Genomic DNA, 16266 nt, shown 5'->3' on the forward strand with positions numbered 1-16266 from the left:
CTATTGATATTGCTTTGATCCTAAGTTTTTATTATTTAAAATGGGTCTAATACCATTTACCTCGTAGGATTTGATAACCATTAAGTAGTATTGGGTACAACAAGTTTTTGGCACAGTAGATTAATTGTTGTTAGTTGGTGATTAGAAAACGAAAAAAAAATATATCAAGTGGTGGTCTATTACTGGCAGGCATTCATTTAATAGTGTTCTTATATTTAATAATATTTCAAAACATTTATACATCTTAGGTAATTATCATCTCCTTTTACACCTCCCTCAATGCACTAAGAAGTTACAGTAAGGTAGCCTTTAGCTGTGTAAAACCACTCTCATCTATCATATATTTAAAGCTGGAAAAGAAATTGATGATAAACAGACACATAGCATGTTATCAAAAGAACTTCTCCAAAAGAGATGATACTAAAAACTTTAAGTACACTCTTTCTTTTGAACTAGTTCATTTTTTCAAGTCAGATGAGGTGTATCTTCTACACTGCAAAATTACTCATTTTAGTTGTATGGTTTGACGAATTTGATAAATGTATAGAGTTCTGTAAGATATTTCCATTACCACCCAAAATTTACGTCAAGCCTCTATAGAGTCAATGTCCTCCACTGTCCCCTGGTTACCACTGATCTGATTTCTGTCCCTACAGTTTTGCCCTTTTCAGAATGTCATATAAATGGATTCATGCAATATGTAACCTTTATGTCTTGCTTCTTTAATTTAGCATAAGATGTGTGAGTTTTGTCTATATTGTTGTATCTGTAATTTCTTCCTGTTTATTTCAAGCCAGTATTCCATTTGGTGTTTGTTAGTGACATCTAAGACATCACCCCTCCAATTCAGTTAAGTCTATTTATCTTGGGAGATGTAATGGAATTTCAGCCAATACCAATCAAATATGTAAGTCATCTTTCTTAAAAGTTAAAAGAAAGCTGATAAGAAAGTTGTAGAAAAATTCTCAATGGACATCCATACTGTTTAAGTATATTAGCACAACATAAATATACTAATGTGAAAATACTGTGCTTATCAGTTGTCATAGATTAGCTCTAAAACTCAGATTTGAGGAATCCCTTATGATCACACGGGAAAACCTGTATATCTCACTGAGAGATTTTAAATATGGCACTTTGCAATTCCCAGAGGTATGTCTTGTTAGAAGCTCAGAGGCGAGTGTGGGACAGAACTGTCAAGTCGAAGAGCATTTTGGGCAGATGTACTGATGAAAAGAGAATATGATTTGTAAGGAAAAGGCAAGGTGTAAAATGAGATGGGGAAAATGTCATTGCAAGGATAATTCTAGATCTAGAAATATAGGCCAAGATTTTGACACAAAAAAAGTGAATTTTGATGTGCTTTACATTTGTTGTTTTAAATGTAGGTAGGACTGAGAACTTAAGAGAATAACAAAATTACTGGAAAATACTAACAAATATAATCTAAATTCTAACATTGTTTTCCAGTAGGCATAATAGAAATGAAAATTGTATTTGATCTTCATTTCCTAAACATTTAGCAGTTAAATCACAACCTTAAACCTGCCCTTCGTATATGTAGAGTCAAGCTTCATTTTAGCATGCGTAAATTTGGGGGGAGTTTTTATGTATTGTGCACAAACAATTTATAGAGAAAGTTGCTACTAAAACTAAGATGTTATTAGTTAAGTTCATTATCTGAATAATTTTGATCTCACAATCAGATCTGCAATGTGTCAGGAAGACACTGAGCTCATAGCCTTCACAGATGTAAATCATGACTTAAGTTCTCAACATTACTTGTGGTAGATATCCATTAATCTGTTCACTTTTGTAAATGAGAAACCAAGACTCAGAGAAGTTAATTTATCCAGATCACACAATTATGGGGCAGAGTCCCCATTTTCTAAATTCAAGTCTAGTGTTCCAGGGGCTGAAGATTGTGTGGAGCTTTGTAAACAAGTAAGCAATCCTACATCCACAATGTTAAGAGAAATCAAAATTACTTTTTTTTTTTTTTTTAAAAAAAGGCAATAGACATTTTCATTGGAATTTCAAGTTTTGAACCAAACTTAAAATAGAGCTTATCTTTCTAAGAAAAAACAAAAGAAGTTAGAAAAATGATTGTACTTTACTAGTACTTCTAATTCATTGAACTCCCATTAACTTTTTTCATTTAAGCAACCACACTCATTTTGCACATAAAGGAACACTTCCATCCTGTTGCACAAAATCAATTGTAATAATTCTGTTAGAGATTATTAAAAATGAAAGAGTTCCATTTCTTTGTCATTTTAAGGATATATAAATCTTCAGCTTCTCCACACAAAAATAATTTAGTTTCCTAGGCAGCGAATTCTTATGTGTGTGTGTGTGTATATATATATATATATATATATATATATATATATATTGCTTTCTTAGAAACAGAAGTACTAAAGGAAAGAAATTTAATAATAAAAGAAAATACTTCTCTTTAACAGTGAAAAGATCATACCCAGGAGTTTTCCTCCTGCATTCACTTAAAAAATCATCTGTCTCTCTTTCTATCTCTCTCTCTCTTACAAACACACACACACACACACACACACACACACACACAATGAGATCAAAAAAAGTGCTCAAAGAAAGATGCAACCAACATATTGTGTTTATGTACCAAAAATTTCTATAAGTGACTTATTTTAGAATCATTTTGTGTTGTTCTTTGTACGTTTCAGAGCATGTCATTCTGAAGTTAAGTCCTAATAAAAGTCATAAGCACATGATTTTAATTTAGATCATATAAAATAAAGTTAATAAGAGGCAGGATGTTGTCATACACCGATCATGCGCTTTGGAGTCCAACGGATCGGTCTTCATATCTGAACATAACAGTTTTAAGAAATAGTTTTTACTTTCTTATTTATTGTAAAAATGATTTTATTCAAACAAGGAAAACAATTACAGGAGAAATAAGGCTTAAATTCTTGTGAAGTTGCTGCTTAAAGGAGTACTGACCATTGGAGTTACATTGTGTAATAGGTTTAATTAACTTTTATATAGGTATCATTTCCTCTAGGGAAAATAGCAAAATTAACTATGAAATAGACTAGAAAACAGTAGTAATTTATATCAAACTCGACTGGAATGAAAGAAAACCATGCCTGTTCGAGTAAGAGATAAGGTTTTCTGTAATAATTTTGTAAGCAACACAGAAAAGAACAGTTTTGCTCACAGTGACAGGAAATATCTAAGACCAGTCCATAAGTCATGGAAAACTACTGCCTCATTCTGGAATCCCATCTTGAATATTTTGCTAATATGGCAGGAATATTAGATTGAATCCAAGAAATTTTATATTTAACATACCCTAGACCTTAAATGCTTTAAAATATTTAAAAATCATTTAGAAACCAAAAATATTGAAGTTAAAATTTCAAACAACAACAACAAAAACCCCTCTTGAAAGCCTTTTCAGATTTATTTTAATGTAAAGTCTGCCCTCTGCTGGAATGTGCTATTATAACAAGTAGTAGACAGACAATATGTTTTTTATTCCAAGAGCTAAGGTTCACCAGGCAAAATACAAATTGTTTCTTACTTCTATTCCTTCCAGGTAGTGTTCCTTCTACGTTTAGCCTAGATGCTTGTTTACTCTATACCCTCTATCTCTCCTTTCTTGTAGGTTCTCTTTCCTAAAAGGTGATTTTTGCCTTCCAGAAAGAAATGATGTGAGGGGCAAGGGCCCCTGTGGACACTGAGGAAGAACACCAACTGCTTTCTTCTCCTGAGAATTGGTGCTTCCAACGCATTTGAGTTATCTCACTTCACTTTTCATGGTAATTCTGTGTTGAGTCTTGTTCTGACCTCATGATGTTCTCAGTGTCACATCTAGCCACCCCATCTTCCCTCCAGTTTCATCACCCTCTCAGCATGGAACATCAGACTGCCCCAAAAGCCTGCAACACACATTCACATATGGGCACTCACAAAGAGACTGCATGGATTTCTTAAATGTGTTTACTTTCATACTACTAATAATATATATTTCCTTTTTCTTTTGAAACAACTTAATCTTTCTTTTTTTTTTTTGAGAGGAAATAGATCACTTTTATTTTCAGCTCTATGTATATGGATCTACACACACACACACACACACACATTTTGGTCTGTCAGATTTTTCTCTCTGTGCCAGGGAACATGTGTTCCCACAGAATGGAGAGAAGCCACCTCCACCCACCTTGCATATTCTCTCCTGGATCCAAGCTTCTAGGAAATGAGTTCCCCAAAGAGAAAAATCTCTCTTAGAGCCACAGTCGCACATGGTTATCCATGGAGCTCCTCTGCTCCTGTTTATAGAATTTCTACTGCTTAAATATTTCAACCAGAATTAAATTTGAATTGCATGTAATGATTTTGGCTTAAATACTAACATCTATGCCTGTTAGCCTTTGGACATGGGCTAATACAGAAAGATAGCTATTCAAATATAAAGTTGGAAGGACAGCCACACCCTCTAGAATGACTCCTTCATTCCCTGCCAATCAGTAAAGGAGGCAGAAAGTCTTAGAGTCAATCATGACTGATAATCTGAATAACACGGAAGTAAGACTGGACTAGAACAAGGTTTAGGGATGGCAAGATCAAAGAAAAGAAATTGGAAACCTCTTTAACTTTCAGGTGCTCATCCAGAAAAGATAGGAGTTTAGCAGACCTAAGCTGATGCCAAAGAAAGTACCAAGAGAGATATTTTTAAGGATGTCCAGGGAATGTTCAACAATTGGTTCCTTGCAAGAGAAAAACTCCACGATTTAATAGTGTTTGCCAATATCCACAGTGTGAATATTTCCACCATAGCCAGATTCAGGGTGTCAGTGTGATGCCCTGAGTAGAGTTGTCACTAAATCCATTCTTCTAATTAAGGACAATGGCAAATGCATTGTGCTGGCATTTCATAAATACCAAAACAACAAGTCATTAATTTTAACTATATTTTTTTACCTTAGGAAAAACAATTATAAAAATTACCTTGGGAGAGACCCATTCATTCATTGATCTTAGAGGGCTTGTCTCTTGCCACCCTCCTTCACAAATACCCCCCTCTCATTACACTGTTCTTCTGAACACTTTTGAGTTTTTTTTTAATACCTACACATTTACTCATGATGTTCATGCAAGCCAAAATGTGGCTTGACACATTTGTTCACAAATCCAGCATTGCACCATCACGGCTTGGATGAAATGTCTCATGTTCCTCCTCTGGTAAGCTCTCTTGGATTAGCCTTCCTTCTTTCACAAGTTGTCTTGGCTCTCTTCAACCTTTGACACACATGTCTTTACAGATTGATTACTCTTTCTCTTTGGGGGGGGGGGGGTCATGTGACTTGTTTTCTTGAACCAAAATGAACAGAAAGGCTCAAGGTTTGGTTCCCCAATAATACAATTTGATGAACTCACTTCTTTCTTTCTACTACTCTGGCTCTATCCTCATTCACATCCCCAAATACAGACAGCAAGGGTTAATAATCAAATTAAAGTTAAAATTATCACTTTTGGTAAAACTCTACTTAAAAAATAAAAAGCAGGGACTGGACTTGTGGCTCAGTGGTAGAGTGCTCGCCTAGCACATGTAAGGTGCTGGGTTCGATCCTCAGCACCATAGAAAAATAAATAAATAAAATAAAGGTATTGTGTCCAACTACAACTAATTTTTTTTAAAAATAAATAAAAACAACTTTTCAGCCATAAAGGTATGTCACAAAAATAAATCCAGTCTGAATCAACTGTATACGAGGGAGGTTTCTTTCTGATAAAATACCTATATCTTCATCCTCTAGATATGAACACTAACCCTTTTCAGAACTGTTATGAAATTATAAGTCATGTAACTGACCTGTGTAGCTCAAGATAGTTTTCAAATAAAATACAAGCCTATGTAATCTATTAACAAACATCAATACCAGCAGCAGTAATATCTCCCTTTCTTTTAGCTCAAAATATTACGTGCATTTGAATTGCTTCACTAGTACTGCTTTCCCAATAGTTAATGATAAGAAAATTTAGCAAGTAAGCAGAGCTATCTTAATTTGAACCAATCCTGAAACAGTATGTATAATTCTGAGACAATATTATTGTATACGACTATAGCAATTATCTTTTCCACTTTGGTCTCAAATGCTACGATATTTATTTCTAAGGATACTAAAAATTCTCTGGATTTCTACAGGTTAGTGCTATAGAATGTTATTCTGGTCCTCTAGTGCAAAGATAAAATTTGTGGCACTTTTACAGAAATTAGTATAGAACAAATCTAAGATTGGACTTCAGTCTATAAAAAGGCAAAACAAAACAACAACAACAACAAAAAGTGCTGTGACAGATTGGGCCAGGGAGAAGGAGGCTGCTTTATAAAGGTCAATTTTTAAACCCCTCCTACAGAACATGATCTATGCAAAATATATCCACAATATATTCCAAAGCATAATGTCACCGGATAAACCTAAGGAGTTGAACATATGGGGGAATATGAAAAAGAAGGTATTAAAGTCTGAAAACAAGCAGGTTGGTAAGCTCATTAGCTGGGGTGGAATTTTAAAATCTTCACGTGAAAGAATATATAAATCAAAATATACACATGCAATCCCAGTCATGCGCACTGTGTATTCACACACAGCACACTGCAGTTGTAATCTTCCACTTTGGAACAGTAAAATCCCTCTTTATAAGTGTCAACGCGCCCTCTTCTGGTCATCATGAGGTATTTGCATTTCTGATTCACAACAGGAGATGCAACAGAATAATAAAAGAAATTTCTGGGATTTTTTACTTCAATTCTATGTAACATAAATTTTACTTAGTTTTAAATATTACTTACTTTAGTTTTATTTTATACAAAAGCATTAATTTCTAAAATGATATAACAAAAGTGTCCAGGTAAAATAACTACTCGTAACAAAGCAACAATAGTGGTGAATTAAAAATAATTATATGACATTTTTGCTGAGAACTAGAATATAGAAATATGGAAAACGTACAGTGATATGTTTTTCAGGGAAGTATGGCCTGGAGAGACATGAACATTTTATATAATTTTGTTATAAAATGGCTTTAGAAAGCAGAATGATCACTTTCAGCATTAAAATAGTATTAATGTGTAAGGAATGTTCAAATGTTGTTGAGGAATTATTGTATTAATTTGAAAAATGGTGAATTAAAAACTTTTTGGTGCATTTTAATTACTATCTACCTTTTTTATTGGGAAGCAGTTGATTGTCAATAGTGAATAAGGAGGAAGGAGGAAGAAATGCCAGTCCCTACTTAATGAAGACAGGATAAAAATCTCTCTCCTTAATCATTCCCCTGGAGAATTTTAATAGATTACCCTTTACATGAAGGTGGCATGATTAAAATTGGTTTCATAGTAAGTCACTGTTACTAATGGTTCTGGTTAGGTATGTTAAGGAGTAAAAGGGGCAGAAAACAACATATGAATAATCTTTGCATTAAAACTATAAATAATTAAAAATACTTGGGTGCACCAAGATTTTATGCAATGAAAAAAATGGCATACAAACTGGTTCAGAAATAATAATTAGAAAAGTTTTACTTTAAAATCAGAAATAATTTCTCACATTTTTTTTCTTTCTGCACATAAAAATATTCATAACTGCAGAATGTATGCAACTTAAGTAACAAGTTTCTTTCAATGCTACTTTGGTAACTATTTGAAATATTAACTGATTATATTGAAATTCAAAATAAAGATTATACATTATCAACATCAAGAAGATACATACAAAAATTACACAAATGCACATAAGAAACTGTGGAACACTTTCACATTTATTCTGATTGTTAATTCTAAGAATGCTTATGTAAGAAAAATCATTCTATATTAAATTTTGTAGCAAAAGTTCAACCGAAAGAATTCTTCTCTGTGCTAATAGTATTTTACAAGTTACTTATGCCAGGAATTCTTAGTTTTTAAGATCAAGAAAATGAACATATACTTGGAAAGATCCATGATATGTATCAGCAACAGTGTCTAAAGCAAAGGCCCAGGGCCAAGGCAAGACATTTTTGTAATTACCCTTTGTTATTATTCTGGCAAGGGACAGAATGGGTTGGACTAACCTGCTCACCAATGCACATAGATGTCTGCATGTCAAAAGACCCTACAGACCAGAAGACTGTTGTGAATTGGATTGGGTCCTCAGCCCCTGTCCAGCTGACTGTACTTGTATATGCCCTTAGACTTAGATACTTTAATGTTCTGTATTTTTCTTTCATAGGATATACTGTCATTGTAGCTATAAGGTGACTACTTTGGGCTGACACCCCCAGAGTGAGAAGCTCCTTGGGGGCTGAAGCCATTTCTCTTATATTCCCCACTGTCTGTACAGTACTGAAGAAGGAGCCTGGCACACGAGAGGTGTTTAATTAATATTTTCTAAGTAAAAGAAGTGAAAGAAATGGGACAGGGAGGTTAAAGAAAAAGGAAGGGAAAGAAGATCTCGAGAGGAAAAAGAAATTAAAAGCCCCAAACCTTTCTATTCCCTAAAACCATTATGAAGATCCAGATTTTCTCACAAGGTACACTTAAAACGTGAAGAAGAAGAAGGAGAAGAAGAAAAAGAGGAATTTAAATTCTTGGCCTTTTTCTTTTTTCTTTTTGGACCACTTGAAACTCAGACTACATAAAGTGCAAACTGATAAGATGCACCTGGCAACTTTTTATGAAACTGCTAATCTGAAATGCAGGATCTTTGCCCAGCCTCAGTTCAGTCTTCCATTCTTTCTAGTGTGGACTTAGAAAGCTGCCAGTAACCCACAGAGATGTCAGGTAGCTTATCAAGAATGTTTATTAAAAAATAAAGCTCTACTTTCAGATAGTGGATTTTGGCATTTCAAATAGAATCATGATCTCTAAAAGAAAGCACAGGTGCTTGCTTAAATGGAAAAACACAAACCACTCTAGAATTCAAATTTAAGAGATTTGCCGTATTACACATGAAAACCTTCCTGCTTAGAGTATGGACCAGGACCAGAAGCAGCAGCATCACCTGAGAGCTTGTGAGAAAGGTGAAATCTCAGAAACCACTGCTTACTGACTGAATCATATCTGCATTCCAATTAGACTCTCCTCCAGGTGGTTCATTTGATCATTAGAATCTCAGAAGCATTGCATTAAAAAAAAAAAAAAACATAAACAGACTAAAAAGCAAGTAAACCATAAAAAAAATTGCCATCATTTTTGACAAATATCATTACCCTATACACTTCAGTAGTTCAGATAAACCAGCAAGAATATAAATTTTGTTATGGTTTGGATGTGAGGTGTCTCCCAAAAGCTCACGTGTGAGACAATACAAGAAGGTTAAGAGGAGAAATGCTTGAGTTGGAGAGTCTTAACCTAATCGGTGAAATAATCCCTAATGGGAATAACTGAGTGGTAACTGGAGGCAGGTGGGGTGTGGCTGGAGGGAGTGGTTAATTAATTGGGGGTGTGACTATGGGGTATATACTTTGTATCTGCAGAGTGGAGACACTCTCTACACTTCTGATCACCATGTGAGCTGCTTCCCTCTGCCAGGCTCTTCTGCCATGATGACCTGCCTCACCTGGAGCCCCAAGGAATGGAACCAGCCTTCTATGGACTTTTCCTCTTTTACAATTATTCTGGTCAGGTCTTTTAGTCACAGTGGCGAAAAAGCTCACTAAAACAAATTTAGAATATAAATACCCTAACAGAAAAATGAATGTGTAATAAACAAAGAATAAACTTGCAAAAATGTTTTTCAGTAGAAATCAGAAAATTCAAATAACAAAAAATCATATTTAATAGCAACCAAATTGGTAAAGATTAAAAATCATATCACCTACTCCCATAGAAGAGAATCAGGAAAATAAAGACACTCTCCTACACTGTGGGAAAACAAGTAAATTGACACAAGTTCCCACAGTGAATCTGACATTAAGTATCAAATGTGTTAAAATTGTATAAATTATTTGACCCAGAAATTCTAATTATATGTTTTTAAGTAAACTGTGGCATAAGTAAGAGGGCCAGCATGTCATTACTCATGACAGAGTAACTTATTAAGCTAAATATTCAATAATTGGTTAATTAATTATGTTTCCTCCAAATGGTGGGACTATTATTCAATCATTAAAAACCATGATTTAGAAGAATATCTCATGAACACAGGAGAAATGCCATTTTATATATACACATCCAGGAATGTAAAAGGACTGGAAGAACACATACCCAAATGTTATATATAATACTTATATCATGTGAGAATATGGAAGACTTCTCTGTGTGTTTCTATGTATTCCAAATTTTCTACACTGCATCTATATTATTTTTGTGGGTACAAATAATGAAATTTACAGTGGTGTACTGGAGTCAGTTTATACTAACTCACAAGAGCCAATTGTTAAGTTTTCAGGAATTTTGTGAGTCAGTTACTAAGCACAGCTATTAAAAAATAAATTATGTACATTTTCAATTAGATAAATTCTATTTAGAGAGGTAGTAAATATTTAAAACTCATCACCTCCCAATTGTTTTACTACCTCACTATTATCTATGACCTTGATGCTGCTCATTCCTATCCTACCTGTGCAGTGGTTCTTTGTGGTTCTTCATCTTTGTGATTAAAAGTGTTAGAATGAGCCCCTATTTTCCTGTCTTTAATAGGTCATGATGTCATTGGTGTACCAATTAATTTTTCTGGAAGTAATAATTAATGGATATAAATTATCTACATGTTTCAGTACCTGAAACCATAGAAGAATCTGCAAAAGATGATTCTGATGTATTATTCTCCATGTCCTGGCCTTCTTTCCATAGGCTTGGCTGATCTGTGGCTGAAAGAAGTGACTCATTGACTTCAGAACCATCTTCATGGCATGACTTCCCAATTTCTGTGAATTAAAGAATAGAATAAAAATAGTGCAGCACAGGTTTTCACACAGTACATACAATCCATCATTATTTTGAAAAAAAAATGGGGTTCCAAATAGAGGTTACCTGAATACCCTTAGATATTTTAGAATTTGGAGCACAATATAAATTGAATAATAATGCAAATTTTTATACAATGTAAATAGCTGTTATTGTTACTTTGAAACTATAATTAACTGAAAACAAATTAACTGAATGCCACCTCCCAACTTTCTATCCAAATATGTTATGTTGAAAGCATTTAGAAACCAAGAAACAGCACATGCTTATGATGTTAGTTATCACATCAAAATGGCTGTGGACTTCATACAAAGTAAAATCAGAAGCAAGTATGTTCATATTTACAACAGTTTAATACTATGTTCATTTAAAATATTTTAGTGAAAGAGGAATCATTTTAATTTAATTTCCTGTAAAAATACTTTAATAATAAAAGTGCTCACAAATCCCAGAGCCCAAATTTTCCCTATGTTTAGTCGGTCATCATACCATTAGTGCATCAACTGATTTTTCTATAAGTATTAATTAGTGGATATAAAGTATCTCAATGTTTCAAGTACCTGAAACCATAGAAGAATCTGCAAAAGATGACTCTGATGTAATATTCTCCATGTTCTGGCCCTCTTTGTCTAGGCTTGGCTGATCTGTGGCTGAAAGACGCAACTCATTTACTTCAGAACCATCTTCGTGGGGTGAATTCTCAATCTCTGTGAAAGTATTACATGTAAATGACAGTGCAGCACAGGTTTTCATACAGTACATATAACCCACTGCTATTTTAAAAATAGAGGTTCCCTGAATACTCTTAAATATTTTAAAGTTCTGAGCAAAATAGAAATTGAATTGCAATGCAAATTTTTATACAATGTAAATAGCTGTTATTTTGAAAATGAAATGTGGGCCCCTAATAGATTTACAGTAACATACTTTAAATCTTTGACATTTTTAAAGACATAAAGCATGTTTTTATTATGACATAATATTTTACTTTTAATATGAACACTGTAGTTTTTTGTAATGACTGAATTTTATCTAAAAAGACGATTTAATAAGTGTGTGCTAATCATAAATAAAGTGAGATTATTTGCTGTCTGACAATGACCTTCAATGACTCAATGGTTCTAAGCTACATTTAAGGCTGAATTAATGAAAATGCAAATTTGATAGTTTTTCTTTAGCTTGTGCTCTCACCATTTTGTTCCCTCACTGTATGTTCTGCGTGAGTTGTACATCTGCTTTAATGTCAGACTAAATTCATGTATTCTGAATTCCTGGAGATTTTTTTAATTCAATGAAATATTCTGTATTCCTCCTTTCTCTTTTCTTTTCCATTCCTCTATTCCTATTTTTCAGCCTTGTTTTATTAAGGGCCTTTATAGGACACAAAGAAAGACAAAGAAGCTCAATCTGTCACAGAAGTCCAATGCCATGAAGAAAATTTATTAAGGTCTTAATACACATTGACCCACCTTAAAGGATAAAGGAAGCTGCATAGAGATTTTCTTGAAGAAGGGGTTGTGACTTCGGACAAGTAGCCAACTTGACATTCTGCTCATATTTACATCTAGCTGTTGAACATGTTTGGGGCTTATAGCTAAAATAGTCAATTTATTCTGTGCTTAATATATATTAGATAATTACATATATTAAATAAATTAACCCTTTAAATAAACCTAGATGTTAAATAATATCCCCACTTTACAGAGGAGTAAAGTGAGGATCAGGGAGGTGAAGAGTGTAACTAAAGATCACACATTCAGGAAAGAAACCAGGAGGCATTAAATGTTAAGAATCCAGAGCTTGGGCTTCTGCATCAGCCTGCTTGGGCTGTTACAACATGCCATCAACAGGTAATTGCAACAACCGAGATTTCATCTCTCACTTCTAGACTTGGGCCAAACATGACCCTAGTGCCAACATGGCTGACGTCTACTGCCAGCCCTCTTCTTAGAGTACACCCACCCACCACCTTCTCAGTGTCCTCACTTGGGAAGAGAGAGATACACTTTTCTTTCTCCTTCTTCTTAGAAGGCCACAATCACATCGGATTAGGGCCTCTCCTTCATGACCTCCTAAAGACATCATCTCCAGATACAGTCATAATAGGGGTTAGGGCTCTAACCTATGGATTGACGAGATATAATTTCTCCCCACCGCATTTCATTACTCCCTACCCCACTCATATTCTTGTTGTTGCATGGAAAATACATTCATTTCATCTCAAGAACCCCCAATGTCTCAACTCATTCCGGAATCAAATGTAAAGTCAAAAGTCCACATGTTACCTAATTCAGATTTGGATAAGGTGCTAGGTGTGATTCATTGAGAGTCAAATTCTCTTCCAGCTATGAGTCTATGAAACCAGACAAATTAGGGGATTTTTGAAATACAATGGTGGAATGAACAGAAGATCAACATTCCATCCCCAAAAGGAAGAAACAGAAAAGAAGGAAAAGGTGATTTGAGCTAAACAAAGTCCAGAATCTAGCAAGGCAAATTCCTTCAGATCTTACAGCTCAAGAACTCTCTTTGGTTTGACATTCTGCTTTTGGCCCACTGGGATGGCAGGGCAACCTTGCTCCTTTTGCTCTTTCAGATAGCCATGAGCTTTCTGGTCTCTGTAAGGGGAGTACCACTTCTGAGGCACCTCCCCAAAATCAGAGAGGTAGCACTAATTGAAACTAAGGAGGAAACAGCTTTGCTTCCTTGACATGTTTGGGAGTGGCAGTCCCATGGTCTCTAAATGGCTTTGGGGTCATTCTTGCCTTTCCTTAAAGCACAGGTTCATAGTCCAATAGGTTTATGGTCTAACTCAGCAGAATCCAAGAAATCTGACAGTCTTTCTTCACCCCCAGCCTGCCTTTTCTTTCCCCTTTATTTCAAATTGACAGAGTCTGTGTCCTGCTGAAATGGCTGATTAAGTGCAAGTCACATCCACAATCTATTTACCAAGAGTTTGTTCAGTTGTACCTTCATGTTCTTTTCACAACACACTTTGCCATATGTTTTTGTAAGAGGCTAAGAATTTCCCAGATCTTCAAGTTCTGGTCCCTTCTTGGTTACTAATTCCTTCTGTTACCAGCAGGAGTTGGATATGTGTTCCACTGGATGGAAGAATGAACACGGCAAACGTGGCCAAGTTAAACAAGGAGCAAGACTTTTATTAAAAAGGAAAATGAGAGAAAGATTCAGAGCTCCTGGTGCAGTGTGCCTGGGAGGGGCAAGAGTGCCATTTACATCTTACCATGCTCCTTCTTTTACAGGAATGTAATTAGATGATAAGCTCCTCCTGATTAGTTTTCGATATTCCAATTGTCCCACAGTAGACGTGGGTCAGATTATAGATTATGCAGGAACTTTTGGCAAAATGGAAACATCTGCCTTTTCTGAGAAATAGGAACTGTCTTATAACACATTCGGGCATGTTAAAAAGGCTCTCTTCATACTTGGCGTCTTGTCGACATTTACTGTCCTTTCTCTACTCTCCACTGCCTATCCTCTGCTATCTAATTTCTTTAACTCATCTTTTTTTTTTTTAATCATTTTACTACAAACAGGAGAAACAGAACCACTCCTTCCACATCTTGCTTAAAAATCTCATCAGCTAAATATCCAATTTCATTGCCTACAAGGTCCACCTTCTACAAAATACTAGAACACTCTTCCACCAAGTTCTTTGCCATTTTATAACAAGGATCACCTTTCTTCCAGTCTCTAATTTTCTACATTTTCTCCTAAGACCCCATCAGAATCACCCTTAAACCTATATTTCTGGCATTCACCTCAAAATTCTTTCACTTTCTATACATTACCTGGTTCCAGAGTCACTTCAATGTGTTTTTTGTTTAGTAGCATCCAATTTTTGGGGTATCCAAATTTGTATTAGTTATTTGAGATCACCAGACAAAAATAGAGTAGAGGGTTGGTTCAGACATCAGAAATTTTATCACAATTTTGGAGACTGGAAGTCTAAGATCCTAATGCCAGTAGAGTCAGTGCTTACAAAGTTTTTCTTTCTTGAGTTACAGATGGTGGTTTTCTCACTGTGTCATCCCACAATGGAGAGAGAGTGATCTCTTTCCCTCTTCCTCTTCTTATAAGGCTACAGCCTTATTAGATCAGGGCCTCACCCTTATGACCTCATTTAACCTTAACAAGTTCTTAACACCCAATCTCCAGATACACCAGATACAGTTACATTGAGAGCTATAAGCTTTCTTTGGGATGGGGGAGGGGGCAACTCAATTCATAGTAGCTCTTCACCACAAGAAAAATATCACAACTTTGTCCTAATTATCAAAGCTTGCTAGAAAAATGTTCAGAGTTCAGCAAATAATATTGAAATCCCTGAATCTCCCGACTAGATGTTTTGAGGCAATGAAAATATTGTTGGTCAGAGTGACTCTGAATGTATGTAGAAGTGAGCCCCAGATGGGGTGGGCGTTTTCCATCTAGCCTTCAAAGGAAGCCTAGAACCATTTCTACTCTGCCACTTTTCTCATTTCTGAGTCAACATCCATCCTTACGCACTTTGGTTGAAAGGAGGGAAAGCCTCAATTGTGAGAGAACACTGCTATGGGGCCAGGGAGAGAAGAGAGACTGATGAATAATTGAAGACACTTATTTCTTTTCATGAGCCTTTCCCACTTTTATATAATTATTGGTTGGTCTGGGAAAATCAGGACAAACTAGTCCCAATGCCATTGTTAAACAGACAACCAGAGACCTAATCACAATACAAATTTATGGCATATTATAAGAAAAGTAAAAATGGAGGCATGTGAATACAATGCATATGTAATAAGATGTGCTAGAATACTGGCATTACATAGGATTTTCTAAATATACTCTACTAGATGACTATTGTTTAAAAAATTATAATTTGAAATATTACAATGAACTTCCAACTAGGCACCTGGTAAAGTGGAACTGAAAACTTATCTTGGCAAGAACTATTGCCAGACACGCATTTATGTCAGAAAGATCTGGAAGATACTTTAAAGCAGAACTTATAGACCATTTGCTAAAGAATTATACCACTGAACCCGAGCATACAATGAACAGGTACCCTCTAACAGGGGAAGGGTTCACCAGAGACTTTCTGATCTGAAAAACTTCCCTTTCTAACATTTTTTGATATACTGAGGCCAAATTTTCTTGGGAAACAAAAAATAAACTGGACTGTAGCCATTTTTCACTGAAAGTCAAGTCCTGGAATGATTTATCATGGATGGTCCCATGAGGTCTTAAGTAGGTACTCATCATGAGAGGGGGTGGTCTAGGGAGTAGCCCAGGTTTATTCTTGAGGTATATAAGAGGGAATTGGCCCATCA

The 16266-nt window shown here is 35.1% G+C and overlaps 1 protein-coding gene across 2 annotated transcripts in view; it reads right to left on the bottom strand.

The window, feature by feature from the left end:
* The window catches only part of Ifih1 (interferon induced with helicase C domain 1), a 58237-nt gene that overhangs the window by 31069 nt on the left and 10902 nt on the right, over positions 1-16266 (bottom strand). Inside the window, exons 3-4 of one of the 2 annotated variants that reach the window (XM_058584959.1) lie at positions 11494-11583; positions 10747-10893 (exon numbers count right to left, since the gene is read on the bottom strand). In XM_058584959.1, coding sequence (XP_058440942.1) covers positions 10747-10893; positions 11494-11583 — 237 coding nt within the window. Of the gene's footprint in view, positions 1-10746; positions 10894-11493; positions 11641-16266 lie in introns of both variants that reach the window. The other variant, XM_046462271.2, reaches the window with a different exon arrangement.

Source organism: Marmota monax, unplaced genomic scaffold (assembly GCF_021218885.2).
Source record: "Marmota monax isolate L192 unplaced genomic scaffold, Marmota_monax_Labrador192_F-V1.1 WCK01_AAM20220418_F8-fsc00129, whole genome shotgun sequence".
Classification (NCBI taxonomy): Eukaryota; Metazoa; Chordata; class Mammalia; order Rodentia; family Sciuridae; genus Marmota; species Marmota monax.